The sequence below is a fragment of the Eumetopias jubatus genome, unplaced genomic scaffold, assembly GCF_037043125.1.
Source record: "Eumetopias jubatus isolate StellerSeaLion01/CBP00866 unplaced genomic scaffold, mEumJub1_p1.0 scaffold_9, whole genome shotgun sequence".
Taxonomy (NCBI): domain Eukaryota; kingdom Metazoa; phylum Chordata; class Mammalia; order Carnivora; family Otariidae; genus Eumetopias; species Eumetopias jubatus.
This window is the reverse complement of record NW_028274815.1, coordinates 36,241,830-36,261,420: the sequence shown is the minus strand read 5'-3', so window position 1 is coordinate 36,261,420 and position 19,591 is coordinate 36,241,830. Positions and strand designations below refer to the sequence as shown.

Sequence of the window (19,591 nt, the reverse complement as noted above, 5' to 3'; positions counted from 1 at the left end):
ACGAGCAGAATTTACAAAAGAAAAAAAATGAATAAACATCGAGAAAATACTTAACTCCCTAATAATAAAATCAATGCAGATGAGCAGATCTTGCCTTTTAATTTAAAATTCTGCCCAATAAGCACAATCTATTACTGCCCACAAGGAATCTTCGACATGCAACTAAACCTTTGACTCACAAGACTGGCATAAGCCACACTTGGCATAAGATTAACATAGAAATATATAGGACAAAAATCATTGCCAAGGAAAGAATATCCAAGACACTATCATCTTGGACCTGCATAAGACAAGTTACAAGGAAACACTTAGGACCAAGGTACAGAAGCTTCCCTAGCTTAGAAGCCTTATTTCCGTGGATGTCAGTGGTCCTTGCAACACTATAGATTTAGATTCCAGAGTCCCCACAAGGAATAGCCCATCACGAGAATCCTCGTACCTGAAGCCTGACCTGTGGATTCCCAGCATATATTTCCAACTCTCTCAGTCTAGAATACAGTTCCAGGCATGGCTATTGTTTACCGTAAGCAGTGGTGACAGTGATACTCTGACCTTTTCAGTTTTCAGGGGAGAGGAGCTGGAAAGTTAACCAAAACTCAAATTCTCATAGAGAAGGGAAAGCGTTTTATTTATAATGTGTGTACGCACAGTAATTTGGGTACTCAGGTTGCTAGTAACAATTTATGTAGGTTTGAAAGCAGTTTTTTCTGTGTGCATGGATACCCCTAATATCTGCTTTGTTGTAATATCAAATATTGAAAATACTCCCATTTGACTACCACATTTTCTCCCAATAATAGATTTTGGTGGCTATGCTTGTGGGATAAATTAAAATTGCCATGATCTGAAGAGGGAGGACCCTTTTGTGTTCTCCTCCTATATGAAATGGCTGAACAGAAAATTAATTAAAATATTGGAAGTATTTTTAATATCTAAGAACCAGGGAATTGTTCTATTCCAGCATACATCCACTGAATTAAATGGTAGGTAGTGATTAAAATCCATGATAGGGCCATGGCAGATACCACCTTCACCAAATGACAGGGTTAATTTCACAAGTGACAGCTTATGGTAGTCATGCATTGAGAAGGGCACTTGACCTCTGGAACATTCTTCACAGTGTAATCATAAGGAAAATATCAAAGGAACCCAAACTGAGGAACACTCTACAAAATACCTGGCCGGTAGTCCCCAAAACTGACAAGGTCTTGGGGAGGTAGGAAACACTAAGGGACAGTCACAGATGAGAAGGGGGTAAGGAGACATGACAGTTGAATACAACATGGTATCCACGATTAGATCTGGGAGCAAATAAAGGGCCCTTTGGGAAAACGGGTGAAATCCAAACGAAGTTTGGACGTCAGCATAGCAAATGTTGACGTATTGGTTTTGACAGGAGCCACTGTCCCATGAGATGGTAACGTTCGAGGAAATTGGGTGAGGAGTGTGTGGGAATTTGCTATGATCTTTGTAACATTTCTTTAAATTCCAAATCTAGTTTCTTTTCAAAAAACTTCCTACTAGGAAAAATGCCTATCAAGAAGTAAGAATGCAGCCTGAAGTTGCATGTACAGATTTATTTTTGTAACGATGCATACTTATACATGAGTTTGTGTATATGTGGGCGTAAAGGTGGAGGAGAGTTTATGTGTGTGGAGATACCTACACAGTCAGGTCTTACTATTTGCCCTCGTCCTTTTGTATAAAGTCACTGCAGTCTCTGAATTACCCAACACTGAACCATCGTTCCTAGTTAGGCCCCCGTGAGCCTCTGTTCACAACATTTTGTTTGAAGACACCTTATTTAATAAATAATTGTTGATTCATTGGTATTGAACTCAGGGCCAACAGCACTATAACTCATACCTGAACATGGCTTATCTAACACATATTTTCCCTCTAAGACACATCATAGCCTTCTTGCACTTAGGAACACTAGACAACACTTTAGCACTGCACTTGGGGGAACATTTTAAACAGCAAAATCACAAAAACACAGAAAAACATGTTACTAAAAGTACTGCGAAAGGACACTGGTTTAGTGTGAGAGCTGACATGAGAACACAGAGCATTGCCGTATTCCACTTCTGCGAATGTGTATGTTGGGTGACTAAGTGTTTTCACCATTCTGCACGTCTGCAAAAGTACCATGAAAATTGATTCGGGGATTATGAATGAGTTTAGCACGTAGGAGAATTCACAAATATGGGATCCGTGAATGATACAGATCAACCATATGTGTGTACAGAAAGATCCCGGTGTTAGGTTTTGGATTATGACATTCTCTGTTTGTTTCAGTGCTATAAAAGAACCCGTTTTGGGATAGAGTTCAATATTCAGTCTCGATCCCCAGCTTGACGGCATCTTGGGGAAATAAGCCCACCCCTCCCCATGTTCCCACTGGAGAACACCCACTGTGCCCCTCACCTATTTGTTGACTCTATTTCCATGTCTTTGATTTTATTTCTATGCATACAGCATGTACTGGCTGTCTATTTGCATATATTTGTTTGTCTGAAGAAAATGTTTTAATCAACTCTTTGTTAAGGAGTTTTGGAAATGTCTTTCGTAGAATGAAAAGGAAACTGTTTTGTGGTACTTTCATGTGATCAAATCCAATGGACTTGTAATCGTGTGTTTTGTTTACTCTTGTCTATTCCTTTAACGCATCCAGTCCAATTCAAGAGAAAAACCCAGAGCTGGCGTTCCCAGCAGACGTATCTTCGGCATCCTTGCTCCGTGGGAGCCAACCTGCTGCAGGTGGCCTCCTGACCAGTGAGGTAGCGCAGAGCCTCGAGGCTTGCAAACTCACAGACACTAACTTCACCGTTGCGGACGATCCACCAGATGCCAGTGCTGGGCGCCGAGCAGAATGGATGCAGACTGGTTCACTTGAGAATGTCAATGCTTCAAGTATGAACAGATGTTCAGTCTTAGTTGTGTCCCTGAATAAGGACAATAGCCTGGTAAAAGCTGTTCCGTGAAAGCTCAAAGAGCAGGGACTTGAATGTCTTTGAGTAGAACACAAGTTCAGACAAAACTTGCAAACTGGATCACAGTGTGGTATAACAGCACACTTGAAGGACAAATTAATTCGTTTTAATTTTAGAAGGTATCAAAATCACTACTGTTGGAGGAGGGAGTTAGAACTGGAGGGCCTACTATGGCAGGCGTTGAATTTAAGACTGGTATCCCCATTTTACAGCCAAATAAACAGGCTCAGAGCTTACCTCCTTTCTCCCTGTTACACAGAAACAGTCTTGGATAGTGTTGCATCGTGGTTAAGAATACAGACTGTAAAGACTGACTAGGTTCTAATCCTAGCTCCGCTCTTAGGCAGTTACATGATCTTGGCCAAGATCTCTTTCCTGTGGCTCTCTTTCCTTCTCTATAAAGTGGGGGTGGTGGTCCTACTGCAGAGTCTTCTTATAAGGTCCAAGTGAATTACTAAACATAAAGTACTCAGAACAGGGTCCTACATACACTTAGCACTAAGTAAATGTTAATCATGCTGGATTAGTCTTTGGTAACTACCACTAAAAGAATTTTTATAGCATGCTAAATTGAACAGAAACTTTATTCTTCCCTTTAGAAATAATTTCTTTTTTGTGAACCCAAAGTACATCTCACGCATGCAAACTGCTCATAGATAATATAAGTATTGAAAGTCATTGTATTTTGTGGGAAATGTTAGAAGTAACTGATATCCACGTCGGCCTTTAAGACATAATTATGTTAAAGGCAGAATCTAGCAGTTCCGGGCAAGTGAAACAGGCGCTTTTGGTGTTCATTTTCTTTGTCACAACTAAATATTGATCTAAATTTGTTGATCTAAAATAACAATGAGCTGTGCAGAACTAGCCATTTTGATTTTTCCAAATGGTTATTATTTGAATCATTGCTCTTTTAAAGATAAGGCTTTTGACAGCTTATTTAATGAATGTCTCCACTTGTTTTATCTGTAGTTTCTTTGGGAAAATTCTTGGGTACTGAATTCATTTCCTTTATTTGTTCCCATTCCTTTTAAGACTTGACTATTGAGAATCCATGGGATGAAACGCTGATTCTCACACTTTTATCTGGGCTTTCTAAACCAGTGAGATCCTATCCACATACTTATGAATGGCAGTGTAAACTTCCAGCCATCAAGCCCAAGACTGAGTTTCAACTGGGTAAGGACTATATGGGTAATAAAACTTTAAACTCTTGCTTCTATATGGGAAGTCAATGGTAACTCATGTGTGTGTGATTCTCCTTCCGGTACCACCCCTGTGCCCCACCCCCACCTCAAGTAAAGAGTCATGGATTATCTATAGTACTAAGCTGAGAACATTTGGTTAAGCCATGACTGTCGGATTTTGATTGCTGTTGAGACTGTCACTTACAGAGAGTAATTTGGTAATACCTGTCAAAGTAAAAAATGCATATACTTTTAGACATCCACTTTTAAGAATTTCCTGCAGATATGCTTGCATCCATTCAAAATGACATATGTGCATGTAAAAACAGTAGATTGGAAACAATATAGGTGGCTATGGGGACTGCTTAAATAAATTATGGGACATCTCTACAGAAAATATAGCTTGCTCTGTACTGATAGATAATGATGCCCAAAACATGCTGTTAAGGGCAGACTAATGTTATATGCTGCCTTTTCTCAAAAAGGGGGAAGATAACATATGTTCATATTCATTCTATTTCTAGAGAACCCTTGAAGCATACTCAAAACTAATAAAAATGGTTAACAGGGTGGATGTGAATAACAGTAGGAGCAAGACTTTTCACGAGATACTTTACACGCACACGCACACGCACACACACACAGAGCTTCCCCTATTGACATCTTGCTTTAGTGTGGTACATTTGTAGAAGTTGATGAGCCAATATTAATACATTATTATTAACCAAAGTCCATAGTTTACATTCAGTTTCGTTCTTCGTGTTGTACGGTCTGTGGGGTTTGATAAATGTATAATGACCTGTATCCATCATTACAGTATCATAAAGAATAGTCTCACTGCCCCCAAAATCCCCCGTGTTCCATCTGTTCATCACGTCTACCCTCTACCTAAAATCCTGACAAGCACTAATCTTTTTACTACTGTCTGCATAGTTTTGCCTTTTCCAGAATGTCATATAGTTGTAACCATACTGCATGCAAGCTTTTTCAGATTGGCTTCTTTCACTTAGTAATTTGCATTTAAGATTCCTCCATGTCCTTTCATGACTTGAAAGCTCTGTCTTTACAATCGCTGAGTAATAGTCCATTGTGCAAATGTGCCACAGTTTATTTATCTGTTCACCTATTGAAGGACATCTTGGTCACTTCCAGGTTTTGGCAAATTATGAATAAAGCTGCTGTAAAACTCCTGTGCCGTTTTTGTGTGGACAGAAGTTTTCAGTTCATTTGGATAAATACCAAGGCCTTGTGATTGCTGGAACATGTGAGCGTATGTTTACTTCTGTAAGAAACCGCCAAACTGCCTTCAGAGTTCGTACCATTTTGTATTCCCACCAGCAGTGATGACAGCTCTGTTACTCCATAGCCTCACCATCATTTGGCGTTGTCAGCAGTTTGGGTTTTGGCTGCTCTAATAGATGTGTAATGGTATTTCATTATGGTTTTTCATTTGTAATTCCCTAATTACATATGATGTACATTTTTTCATATGTTTATTTGCCATCTGTGTATCTTTTAGGGTGAGGTATATATCCAGATCTTTTACCCATTTTTTTAAAAATCACGTTGATCGTTTTCTTAGTTCGTTCTTTCTGAGTTTCCCCCCCCATTTTCTTAATTGAGTTTCAAGAGTTTGTTATGTATTTTGGATAACTTTTATCAGTTAAGTGTTTCGCAAAGATATTCACTCAATCTTTGGCTTGTCTTTTCATTCTGTCAACTGTGTCTTTTGCAGAGAAGTTTTTAAATTTTGTCCAGTTTATCAGTTTATTTCTTTCATGGATCATGCTTTTGGTGTTGTGTCTAAGAGGTCATCGGCATACCCAAGGTCACCCAGCTATTCTCCTGTTAGTTACCTTCTAGGGATTTTATAGTTTTACGTTTTACATTGATGTGTATGATCCATTTTGAGTTAACTTTTATGAAAGGTGTAAGTTTGGTGTTTAGATTCATTTTTGCATGTTGATGTCCAGTTCCATCAGCATTTATTGAAAAGTCTATCCTTTCTATATTGAATTGTCTTTGCTCCTTTGTCAATGATCAGTTAACAGTATATTTGCTTGGCTCCATTTCTGGGCTCTCTCCTCCGTTCCATTGACCTCTTTATCTATATCACACTGTTCTGATTACAGTAGCTTTTATAGTAGGTCTTGATGTTGTGTAATGCCAATCCTCCAACTTGTTCTTCAATATTTTGTTGGCTGTCTGGGCCTTTTGCCGTTCCACATAAACTTTAAAATCGGTTTGTCAGTGGCCACAAAATAACTTGCAGGGATTTTGATTAGAATTTCTTTGAATCTATAGATCAAGTTGGGAAGAAACAACATCTTGACAGTATCGTGTCTTGCTGTCCATGTACATGGAATATCTCTATTTAGATCTTCTTTGATTTTTTTATATCAAAGTTTTGTAATTTTCCTTATATAGATCTTCTACATATCTTGTTAGATTTATGCCTAAGTTATTTCATTTTGGAGGATGCTAATGTAAGTGGTATTGTGTTTTTTTAATTTCAAATTCCACTTACAAATTTCTGGTACATAGGAAATCAGTTGACATATATTGACCTTGTATATCCTGCAACCTTGCTATAATCATGTATTAGTTACAGGAGGGTTTTTTGTTGTTGATTTTTTTGGCATTTTCTGACTAGACAATGCTGTCATCTATGTACAAGGACCGTTTCATTTCTTCCTTCCCAAGCTGTATACATTTTGTTTCATTTTCTTGTTTTATCACATTAGCTAGGACTTCTAGTGCAATGTTGAGTAGGAGTGGTGACAGGAGAAATTCTTGCCTTGTTCCTGATCTTAGTGAGAAAAAAATTTATCTGGTTTCTCACCATTAAGTATAATGTTAGCTGTAGGTTTTTTGTAGATGTCTTTTGTCAAGTTGAGAAAGTTTCCCTCTATTCCTAGTTTGCAGAAAGTTGCTATTATGAATGGGTGTTGGATTTTATTAAATACTTTTTCTATTTTTATGATAAGATCATGTGATTTTTTTTTACTTTTAGTCTGTTCATGTGATAGATTCATTAATTGATTTTTGAATGTTGAACCAGCCTTGCATACCTGGGTTAAATCCCACTTGGTCACGGTAAATGATTCTTTTTATACTTGTTTTTTTTTTGGATTTGATTTGGTAGTATTTTGTTGAGGATTTTTACATCTATGTTAATAAGAGATACTGCTCTATAGTTTCTTGTAGTGTATCTCTCTGGTTTTGATATTCAGCTAATGCTGGCCTCATAGAAGGGGTTAGGAAGTATTCATTCTGCTTCTTTCCTCTGAAAGAGTTTGTGGAGAATTGGTGTAATTTCTTCCTTAAATATTTGGTATAATTCACCAGTGGAAATCATCTGGTCCTGGTGCTTTCTGTTTAGGAAAGCTATTAATTATTGATTCAATTTCTTATCTCATACTCCTTGTGAGTTTTGGTAGAGTATGTCTTTCAAGGAATTGGTCCATTTCATCTAGGTTATCAAATTTGTGGGCACAGAGTTGTTCATAGTATTCCCTATTATCCCTTTAATTCATGGGATCTATACTGATGTTCTCTCTTTCATTTCTGATATTAGTATTTTGTGTCCTTTCCCTTTTTTTCTTAGGTAGCCTGGTAGGGGCTTACGGGTTTTTATTGACCTTTTCAAAGAATCAGCTTTTTGTTTCATTGATGTTCTATTTTCAATTTCATTGATATCTGCTCTAATATTATTTTTTATCTTAATTAGGCAATTTTTTTCTTTTTTTGTCTTAATGAGGCAGGCAATTTTTTCTTGTTTTGTTTTGCCTGCTCTGATTATTTTTTTCTTCTGCTTACTTTGGATTTAATTTGTTCTTTTTCTAGTTTTCTAAGGTGGAAACTAAAATTCTTGATTTTAGATCTTCTTTTCTAACATATGCATTTAATCCTATAAATTTCCCTCTAAGCACTGCTTTTGCTGTACCCCACAATTTTGATAAATTGTGTTTTCATTTTCTTTTAGTTCAAAATATTTTTAAATTTCTTTTAAGGTTTCTTCTTTGATTAATGTGTTATTTTAATATGTGTTGTTTAATCTCCAAGCATTTGGAGGCTTTCCAGCTATCTTTCTGTTATTGATTACTAGTTTAATTCCATTGTGGTTGGAGTACATACTTTGTATGATTTCTTTGTTTGGTTGGTTTTTTTTTTTAATTTGATAAAGGTGTGTTTTATGGCCCAGAATAGTCTGTCTTGGTGAATGTTCTATGTGAGCTTGAAAAGAATGTATTGTCTGCTGTTGTTAGATGAAGTATTCCATAAATGTTAATTAGATCCAGTTGATTCATGCTGTTGTTCAAGTCAATCATGCCCTTACTGATTTTTTGCCTGTTGGGTCTGTCAGTTACTGATAGAGAGGTGTAGCAATCTCCACCTAGAAGGGTGAATTCATCTGTTCTCCTTGCAGTTCTATCAATTTTTGCCTCACTATTTTGATGCTCTGTTGTTAGGCCACATATGCATTACAGATTGTTACGTCTTTTTGGAAAATTGATCTTTTATCATTATCTAATGCCCGTTTTTATGCCTGATAATTTTCATTGCTCTGACATCTGCTCTCTCTGAAATTAGTATAGCTACTCCAGCTTTCTGTTTATTGTTAGCATGCATGGTGTATCTTTCTCTATCCCTTTACTTGTAATCTGTGTCTTTATATTTAAGGTGTTTTCCTCAAAGACAACATATAGCTGGGTCTTGTATTTTATCTACTGCGATTGTTTCTGTTTTCGTTGGCATATTTTTTTTTTAAGTTTTTTTTTAAGATTTTATTTAAGAGAGTGCACACGAGCAAGCCAGGGAAGACACAGAGGGAGGGGAAGCAGACTCCCCGCTGAGCAGGGAGCCCGATGTGCGGCTTGATCCCAGGACCCTGGGATCATGACCTGAGCCAAAGGCAGATGCTTAACCAACTGAGCCACCCAGGTGCCCCTTCATTGGTATATTTAGTCTACTGATATCTAGAAAGATTACTGATATAGCTGGATTAATATCCACTGTATTTGTTACTGTTTTCTATTCATTGCCTTTGTTCTTTGTTTCCTTTTTTGTCTTCTCTGTCTTCTCTGGTGTTAATTGGGTATTTCTGTGATTTTATTTTCTCTATTAGCATATCAGTTATACTTCATTTTTTACTGTTCTTAGTAGTTGCCCTAGAGTTTGCAGTATGCATTTAGAAGTAATCCAAGTCCACCTTCAAAGAACACTATAACACTTCACAGGTAATGCCAGGTACCTTATAAGAGAATGTTACTAATTAATTCTTCCCTTCTATCCCTTATAACAGCACTGTCACTTATTTCACTTATCCTAAACTGTACTTACTGAATACATTGTAGCAATTATTATTTTGAATAGTTATCTGTTAGATCATCTAAGAATAAGAAAAATAAAAGATTTTATTTTATCTTCATTTATTCCTTTTTCTTGCAATCTTCTGATATGAGTTTCTGGACTATCTCCTCATCCTTCTCTCTGAAGGACTTCTTTTAACATTTCTTGCAAGTCGGGCTTACTGGTGACAGATTCCCTTAATCTTTGTGTAAGCAAGTTTTTATTTCTTCACTTTTGAAGGGATAATTTCACTGCATACCAGATTTTTGATTGGAGGTTTTTCCTTTTAACACTTACTCCACTCTCTTCTTGTTTGTGTGGTTTCCAGAGAAGTCAATATAATTCTTCTCCTTGCTTCTCTGTAGGTAAGGTAGTTTTATTCCACTGGCTTCTTTGAATATTTTTTTCTGGTCTGATTTTCTGCAGTTTGTATACAACTTGCCCTGGTGTAGACTTTTGGCTATTTTTTCTGCCTTGTGTTCTCTGAGATTCCTAGATCCTTGATTTAGCGTCTGTCATTAGTTTTAGAAATTTCTCAACTATTATTGCTCTAAATATTTTTTCTGTTCATTTCTCGTTTTCTTCTGCCTTCTAATATTCCCATTACACATGTGTCACACCTACTGTAATTGTCCCACAACTCTTGAATGTTCTTTTCTATCTTTTCAATTTTTTTTTTCTTTGCAAATCAGTTTTGGAAGTTTCTATTGACATTCTTACAAGCTGACAGTTCTTTCCCAGCCACGTACAGCCTATTGAAGAGCTCATCAAAAAGAGTCTTCGTTTCTGTTATAGTGGTCTTTTTTTCCCTAGCACTTCCTTTTGATTCTTCCTCAGGGTTTCTATTTGTCTGCTTACATTCCCATCTGTTCTTACATTTTTTTCCTTTTCTCATTACAGCCCTTAGCATATTAATCATAATTTTAAAAAATCCCTGGCCTTATAATTCCAAAATCTTTGCTATATCTGTCTAGCTCTGCTACTTGGTCTGTGTCTTCAAGCTGTGTTTTTGTCTTTTAGTACGCCTTGTCATTTTTGTTAGACGCCAGACCCGATCCACTGGGTAAAAGGAACTAAGATAAAATAGGCCTCTAGTGTAAGATTTATCTGGCTTGAGATTAGGCTGTGTTTACTGTTTGTTGCCAATGTAGAGGCTAAACTTTCCATTTGTGTCCTTATTTCTGTCTCCCCTGTTGGCTTTGAGTTTCCCTTAAGACTTGTTCTTAAATAAGATCTGAGGTGTTAGTTGTGTTGTCATCCCCCTCATACTGGCCCCAGTGGTGGTTTCTCTGGCAAGCTCTTATTCTCTGTCTTCACCAATCTGTCTCCCCAATTTCAGAGGTAGCAGTTTGCCCTATGACTTCAGTTCTTTAATGGATCTTTGAAGACTTGTTGATTTTCAGTTTGTTTTCGCTTTCGTTTTTGTTTTACTGTGGGGGTGGAGTGATGACTTCCAAGCTCCTTAACGTGCCAGATTAGAAACCAGAAGTCTACTTTTTTATACTTGATTTTGAACATGTGGATTTTTTTTTAGTTACTTAAAATCTGTTATAACTTTATGTCAGTGGTCTTTCTCCCCAAACCAATAACCCCACTGTTATTAAAAATAGCAAGACAAATCCAGTTTGAAGGACATTCTACAATTTATCTGACTAATACTCCTTGGAACCGTCATGGTCACCTAAAACAAAAAGTTTGAAACTGTTACAGCTTAGTGGAGGAGACCAAGGAGACTTGATGGATTTGTCCTGAAACATTAAGGAAAAACTAGCGAAATCCAGATAAAGAGTGGGTTTAGGAACCTACCAGTATGAGTTCTGTCTTTGGGACAAAGGCACTGTGGTTATTAAATGCTAACAGTAGGGGAAACTGGGTGCAGAGCAAACAGAAACTCTACTGTCTTTGCGTAACTTTTTTGTAAATTGAAAACTATCCCAAAATAAAATTTTTACATCAATAAAAAATTATAATTATTCTATTAGAAATATTGGTACAATTATACTTTGCCCTTTTTGTCCAGGTGTAAAACACTTGTGTTTTTCAAAGGCATGTGGTAGAGCTTTGTTCAGCACTTTACCGAGGATCTTTGTGTGTACTTTCTAACATCACAACAGTCTTGCCAAGTAGACAACACAAGTGTTACCCCTCTGATATGAGAACATTGGTGAAGAGAGGATGTCTGCCCCGTTCCTGCCCTTCAGGGGCAGGCCTGGTGCCCAGCAGTGCTGCTTCTCTTCCCCCGGCCCAGCATTTACAAAGGGGAGCTGTTTTGTGGCAGGTGTTTTAACTCGTTGAAGAAGAAAAACATTTCCTGAGGGAGCTATATCCATTTGTATTTATTAAAGCAAGCAAGCCAGCACCAAGAAAATTCTACAAATACAAAATTTACCAGAAATAATGTATTGAGCCTTTTTTTTTTTCATTTTGACTCATGTGTCTTCAAGGTTCCATGCTGGTCTATGTCGATCACCTTCTTGGAGAAGGGGCCTTTGCCCAGGTCTATGAAGTTACCCATGGAGAGGTGAATGATACCAAAAATAAACAGAAGTTTGTTTTAAAGGTAAATAATTTGAGCAGTTCAGTGTGTAGTATAGAAATGAATTTTAGAACTTGAGTTTGTCGGCCTCTTTTTTTCTTTTTCAAGGCAATGGTGATTTCATTTAGGTCTATAGTCCATGGTAAAGAAACAAAACCATGTAGCAGGGATTTAGAATGCCCTTGCCACAGAAATGATCTCACAGCAAGTCCCATACTTGAGCAGTAGTCCATAGCTTGTCATCACTTTCTACCCCACATCCTTTCCTGGGGTAGAAGTTGCTTTCTGGCTATCGTTTTCCAGAACGTGAGGCTGGATGTGAATGTCACGCACCTGATTTGCAGGTCCAGAAGCCCGCCAACCCCTGGGAGTTCTACATCGGGACCCAGCTGATGGAGAGACTAAAGCCAAGCATGCGACACATGTTCATCAAATTCTATTCTGCCCACTTCTTCCAGAATGGCAGTGTATTAGTAGGAGATCTCTACAGCTATGGCACGCTGCTAGTAAGTGTATTCATTATTATGATGAGAACGTGAGTCTGAAGTCCATTGTTGGCTGGTGGTTGGCTCCAACATTGTAATTGGAGCATCTGTTGGAGTGGTAGGTGGGAGCAAAGCTCTTGACTTGCGATCTCATCCATCCTGAGGAACCAATTCAGGATTCCACTCTGTGTTGTTTCTAGAATGCTATTAACCTCTATAAAAACACCCCAGAAAAAGTGATGCCGCAAGCTCTAGTCCTGTCCTTTGCGATCAGGATGCTCTGCATGATTGAGCAAGTGCACGACTGTGAAATAATTCATGGAGACATTAAGCCAGACAATTTCATACTTGGAAACAGGCAAGTGTTGCACTTTGAACGCAGTTCTTACTGTGTCCCCAGCAGCCTTTTATTATTTGTGCTCAGGCCGCCTGGCCCTTGTTTGTGTTTAATACAGATTTTTGGAACAGGACGGTGAAGATGATGATGTATCTGCTGGCCTGGCACTGATTGACCTGGGTCAGAGTATAGACATGAAACTTTTTCCAAAAGGAACTACATTTACAGCAAAGTGTGAGACATCTGGTTTTCAGTGTATTGAGATGCTCAGCAACAAACCATGGAACTACCAGGTATGGAACCGAAGGGAGAGATTTGAAAATCGTTTCCTTTGTTACACTTGCTATATTTTAAAAATGAACTTGGGGATCTCGTTAGTTTGAGCCGGTCTCGTCATCTTCTGTCCTTGGATTTAAGACCATGCTTGAGTATTGTTTTCAGTGATGGACACACCCCACGGCTAGAGGCTTCGGAGCGCAGAGGGAGGCCAACCACCAGAGTCCCAGGGGAGGCAGTGGGGAGGACGTCTAAGCTGACCGTGTGCAAGAGGGGCTGAAGTGCTGTGCTTGCCCCCGGATAGCAAAACGGACCTGAGCAGGACACAGTAGCTCCGGAAGAACACCTTTCCAAGGGGCCGCCTCCAGAGGCCATGGCTGGCTGCCTCCAGCAAAGCCCGGACAGGCATTCAGCAGGGCGTATCAGTGGGACACTGAACAAATGGCTTCCCAAAATTATTTAAAAGTAAAATCCTGTGATTATTTACCTAGCTGCAGAAGTTAGACCTCTTCCTATACTCACGTGTAAGTAACTATCCTAATCACGGATACCGAGTTTTCCTTTATAGATTGATTACTTTGGAGTTGCTGCAACAGTGTACTGCATGCTCTTTGGCACTTACATGAAAGTGAAAAATGAAGGAGGAGTCTGGAAGCCGGAAGGTCTTTTTAGGAGGTGAGTATTTGCGTTGGTGCTGCAGCAAAAGAGCATAAACAGCAGAATGTTGGGTTCTGTCTGGTAGAAAACGGCTCTCTGTCACTGCCCGGAAAAGCCCCGTCTTGGGGTGAACACCGCGCACAGTGAGCGAGTTCCACAGCTCCGCAGCTGCTGGTGCAGCCGGTGCCCGCCCGGACCTGCTGAGAGCGGGCGGAGGGGCGGGCATCCCATCCACGCTCAGATGTTTCTCTTCATCCTTCACAGAAATCGCCTGGTGCCCCAGAGCCTTAGATTTTTACTTGTTTCCTTGCCTTTATAAATACATGGGAATAATGCTGAGCACACTGTCCTAAGGAGTTTCTTATAAGAAGCAGAGGCAAATCATGTATGTGAAAGTGCTTTGTCAGTTATAAAGTAACGTGACGAGGCAGCTGGCTGTCCCGGGGCAGGGTTTTAAGTCCCATCCCTGGGTGACTTTAGTTTTTGCAAGACTGTTTTCTCATCTGTAAAATGGTAGTGAAAATTAGCGACTAGACTAGAGCTCTTCCTATCGACATAGATGGCTCTCTTAACACAGTGTCACGTGAATAAGCTATTGTGATGTTTGGGTATTTGGTACATGCATGTTCATTATATCCACTTATACTTTTGTTAATCTTTTTTTTTTTTGAGGTATAAAAACATACGTAGAAAAGTACACTCACCTTTAGTGTCCAAAAAGCCTAATGGAGTTTTACATGTTTGTATCTTGAAGAAATTTAAGCTGGGACTCCCTCCAGCCCCTCATGTACACACCACCCACCGCAACAACAAAAAAAAGCAGTTGGCGTTAATTTTATAAAATGTAGCATCAGTATATAAGTAAGATTAGATTCAGGCCCTGAAGGAAAACTTAGAACAGCTATGATTTATTCTGCATAATGAGTTGTCAAATTTAGCAAATACTTTATTGCTTCTCTTGCTCATAATCAAAGGACCAGAGAGTTATTCACAAGGCTTCTGTCTCTGACCACCAGAGCCGAGAAAAGTCTTACCCCTCAGCAGGCCTGATAGTAATGGGCTGAATTTAGTTGTGGTCTGCTTTTTCCCCTGTGCCTTATCTCCATGCTGTGGGGGGTTTGCAGTTCATTTTAAGGCTTCCAGGAGTTGTCAACCTGGTCCCAGCACATACGCAGCTAGGCTCGTCAGAACCATTCAGTCAGCTTATCAGATGCTGGCAGTATGGGATAGAAAGCTAGTCAAAAGCAGACTGATTTTCTTAAAAATAAATAAAAGAAAGTTCTTCCACTGAAGACCTATTACTACACTAAGACTACTTAAGTCATTTTTTGGAGTAAAGTGTGTATAAGACATTCAGTTGGATCTTTAATTCCTCTTACTTAGATTGAACATTCCGATTCCTGGAGTGCCTGGGTGGCTCAGTCGGTTAAGCATCTGCCTTCGGCTCAGGTCATGATCCCAGGGTCCTGGGATCGAGCCCTGCATCAGGCTCCCTGCTCAGGAGGGAGCCTGCTTCTCACTCTGCCCCTCACCTAGCTCATGCTTGTTCTCTCTCTCTCTCTCTCTCTGTCTCTCAAATAAATAAAATCTTTAAAAAAAAAAAAAAACCATTCCAATTCCTGATGCATTAAGCTGAGTTTAGGTGAAGTTCTGTTCAGCTGTCCGGGCATGTAGAAGGCAGAGGCTGGAGTGAGGTTGCCCGGTGTGTTGAACACTACACTTTACCTTGTCTTTATGCATTGTCTCTCCAGGCTTCCTCATCTGGATATGTGGAGTGAATTCTTTCACATCATGTTGAATATTCCAGACTGTCATCATCTTCCATCTTTGGATTTGTTAAGGCAAAAGCTGAAGAAAATATTTCAACAACACTATACAAACAAGATTAAGACCCTACGTAATAGGCTAATTGTACTGCTCTTAGAATATAAGCGTTCTCGAAAATAAAATATGGACATTCCCTAACAATCACTTTGTAAATGCTGGCCTGTTCACTTTGACCCTTGATGTTTTCCTCATTTATTGTTTATATAAATGTTTCTTAAAAATAAAGTCCACAAAATGTATCCATGTGACTTGGTTGTTACAAATATTTCAGCAAAGTATACAACCTGGTAAGGTACCCCCGCATAGGAGGCTGATGGGGCTCCTTTTGGCAGGCGAGAATTCTACCACTGAACCACCCATGCACCGATATGGGGCTCCTTTTGGGATGCTGGCATTCGTGAGAATAATTTGGATCCAAATATTCTCTAAAATCACTTTTAACACTGACCTGTTCACTTTAAGCCAAAAACTTTGTCTAAGTTGAGGGTTTGTATTTGTATACAATGAACAAAAATTCTCCAAAGATAGTCAAAGGATTTCAAGTTTTTATGGATAAAATTTGCCTGTTCTTTTTTTTTTTAAGATTATTTATTTGAGAGATAGAATGGGGGAGGGGCAGAGGGAAAGAGAATCCTCAAGCAGACTCCCCGCTGAGCGAGGCTCTATTCCAGGACCCTGAGATCATGACCTGAACCGAAATCAAGAGTCGAAATCCTGAACCCAGGGCCCAGAGATCATGACCTGAACTAAAATCAAGAGTCGGACGCTTAACCAAATTAGCCACCCAGGCGCCCCAAAATTTGCCTGTTCTTTATTGTACCATTCTTCAGTGCTGTCCCTGGGAAATATTACAGGTATAAATCTTAAGCTCATTTTTTAAAAGTACCATTCAAAGAAATATCTCCCATCTTGAAAATAGTTTTATAAGCTATAAATCATTAATTACCTCTAAAATTATAGCAGCCAACTTAGCATTTATCGACTTTTAAAGCTGGAAGGGTCCTGTAACCTGAACTGAACTTCGTTTCTCCATCCCTCCCTCCTTTCCTTAGCTTATGATGAAATCTGAGGTGACACCCAATTTAAGAGCACAGAGTGAACTGTTCCATCCTACCCTTAACTCCCAGCCTGTTCTAGGAGCAACCATGACTCACTTTTTTGTAATCTTTCAAGAATGATTCTATGCATATTTCTGTATATCTTTCATACAACTGGCATAATTGTGGTTTTTTAAATTTAATGTGTAGACTATTTACATATAGGATGGTCTCATTTTTTGTTAATGACTGTGTAATATTTCATTATATGATGTATCTGTTAATTCCTAGAAACAAATTTCTGGGTCAAAGGTGAGTGCATTTGAAATTTTATGTTAGTGGGCGCCTGGGTGGCTCAGTTGGTTAAGCATCTGCTTTCCACTCAGGTCATGATCCCGGGGTCCTGGGATTGAGCCCTGCATCGGGCTCCCTGCTCCCTGCTCCCTTCCCCTCTGCTTCCTGCTCCCCCTGCTTGTGCCCATGCTCTCTCTCTGACAAATAAATAAAATCTTAAAAAAAAAAAAAAAAAAAGGTCCTCTAATTTTTTGATACTAGTACTAATTTAAACACTTAGGACTAAACTTTTGGTTGCTTAAATCAGATCTAATTTTTTCCTATTTTTCCTAGCTGGTAGTTTGAATATATGAAGCCTGTTGGTTTCTGGTGGGGGGGGAGCTTTTCAGATGATTCTTTTGAAGTTTCCCAGTAAATAGTCTTCACTATGAAAATCCTTTGTATGTCTTTCCCAGGTTTTCACTGGTGATTTTTCTCTTGCGGGCTGTTGAGAAGAGAGCTGAGCACTGCCCACCCACCCCCCACCTTCGGCTCCAGGGGGAGCTCTTCTCAAGCTGACCCAGTAAGCTCACGGCGCTGGCCTGAGGGAGATGGGTTTAATTATGTTGAAGGTGTACCCATCCATTTCTTACAAATGTGAATTATGATACTTTTCTAGTTTTCTTGCCCAACTTTCCATATTTACTCAAAGTGTCAAAATAACCGAGTACTGATAAAGCCAAGTTTGTGGAGTCTTTTTTTTTCTTTTGAAAATGACTGTTTTGAGAGGAAAGCAAGACAAAAGAAGATACGGGTGCTGTTTACTAAACTAAGAGCAAAGCGTGTCTGTCCGTGAAAGGCCGCTGTGGGTGCCTTCAATCTTGGGCTGGGAGGACACTTGGTGTCTGGCCCTTGTTCCCACCAGCCCATTCGCTATTACTGGATCTTCAGCTTCCATCACACTCCAAATATCCTCCGTGTTATTCACACCAACAGCCTCAGCCTGACCACGGTGTCATCCCAGCACTGCTGTTGCCCATCTGGTGTCTGATCTATGCCAAGGGCTTTACTTAAATAAACTTCACAGCCTCATTTCCTAGCAACAACCTTGTCTCCAGGGAGAAAGGCTCCATCTGAACAAAGTAAGTTAGTTGAAGCATTTCAGCCAAAGTTTGTTGTTTTTTTTTTTGTCCGTTACCTGGTACAAATTATAGCAATCATCTTTAATTATAAATTAGCTGTCTGCATTGCACACACACACACACACACACACACACAATGTTTATCTGCACAAGGAAAAGGCTCTATCTAAAGGACAGCTGAAATGGATGAATGAGAAGTCAGCACTGGGAGGGAGAAACGCAGCTCACTCCAGTAACAAGACTGACCTTTCCTTGAGAACGGAGCTGGGTCTTACCCATCTATGTCTCCTGCAAAGCTGAGCAGGGGTGCAGGTCATGCTAAGTGCTCCAACATTGGCTAGACTCAGTGTAGGTTCAGATTTAATATCTATCTTGGGTCAAGCCATCTCCTATTCATTCTTGGCCCCGGACTCCACATTCTAAGTTCTAGCTAAGAATCAATCTGGTCCCTTAGGAGCCTCAGAGACTCCTCTTATCAGGGCCTTTTCCCTCTGGATCATATCTGTGGTCTAAGGCAATGATTCTAAAATTTATTTTTCCAAAGACGATGGAACTATAAGTGGCAAGAGCTCCTAAATGGCTGGGCATTTGGCACAGTCTCTAAGGACACCTGCAAGCTATTATTACTCCACAACTTTCTGTGCCACTGATTCTAGGAGTCCTCTTGGTCTTCCATTTCCCCTGTCACTGGAGCCATCCATCTGTCCATCGGTTCCATTCTGGAATGTTTCAGACAAACCCACTTCTGGACTGGCTAGGTTATAAGCAGGCTAAGGTGCTATAAGAGAGAAGCCCCCCCCACACACAGACACAGTAGCTTAGAAAAGACACGTGATTTCAGTCTCCTGTTACAGTCTGGGGGGACGTGATGGCGTGCTGGCACTGACTCTGCCGCCTTTCACAGGCTTCCAGGACGTTCTGATGGTTGCCATTCTCAGTCAGGAAGTGGACAAGACGGAGAGCCTGCTCCTGAGGGCAGGACCTGTGAGGTGCAGACCCAGGTTGGGCTCAGAGCCCCAGGGGCTGACACAAGCATATTGCCCCAACCCCCTGCCGGGGAGACAGGAATGAAGTGTCCAGCTGGGAGACCATGTGCCAAAACGTGGGGGTGACAAGTTCACTGAAAGGCGGAAGCAAGACCCAGAGAAAGGGGCCAACGGCCACCACAACTGTTGCTTCCCCTTCCTCTGAGACGGTTCCCGTGAAGGGGGCGGTGGGGCCCCCTGGTGGCCACGGGGGCTGCTGCAAGTCCGGAGTAATTGGCCCCAGGCTCTCCCACCCAAGGGCTCAGCCATGAAGAAAATTACACAACAAGGTTTACTCTGTTACTGTTTAATGTGGAACAGGTGGAACAACGCATAGGTCCGTGAATAGGTCAAGTTTTCAATAAATCAGGAAACACCGGTGGTACGGAACACTTGGCAGCATTTTGTGTGTGTATGTACACACACACATATCTCAAGATGAAAAATACTGCTAAGCGAAAAAA

The 19,591-nt window shown here is 39.9% G+C and overlaps 1 protein-coding gene and 1 non-coding gene across 2 annotated transcripts in view; both read left to right on the top strand.

Annotated features, from left to right (window-relative positions):
* The window catches only part of BUB1 (BUB1 mitotic checkpoint serine/threonine kinase), a 45,394-nt gene extending 29,505 nt beyond the window's left edge, over nt 1–15,889 (top strand). The window contains exons 18-25 of the mRNA XM_028117228.2: nt 2,675–2,913; nt 4,029–4,172; nt 11,977–12,092; nt 12,413–12,574; nt 12,754–12,911; nt 13,009–13,183; nt 13,735–13,841; nt 15,575–15,889. Of these exons, the coding sequence (XP_027973029.1) occupies nt 2,675–2,913; nt 4,029–4,172; nt 11,977–12,092; nt 12,413–12,574; nt 12,754–12,911; nt 13,009–13,183; nt 13,735–13,841; nt 15,575–15,770 (1,297 nt within the window). The 3' untranslated portion in view covers nt 15,771–15,889. The remainder of the gene's footprint in view (nt 1–2,674; nt 2,914–4,028; nt 4,173–11,976; nt 12,093–12,412; nt 12,575–12,753; nt 12,912–13,008; nt 13,184–13,734; nt 13,842–15,574) is intronic.
* On the top strand, nt 764–903 carry LOC114219717 (small nucleolar RNA SNORA29). Its single transcript, XR_003611446.1, has one exon. It is a non-coding gene; the product is annotated as a small nucleolar RNA SNORA29 (small nucleolar RNA).
* Nucleotides 15,890–19,591: the final 3,702 nt, after the last annotated feature.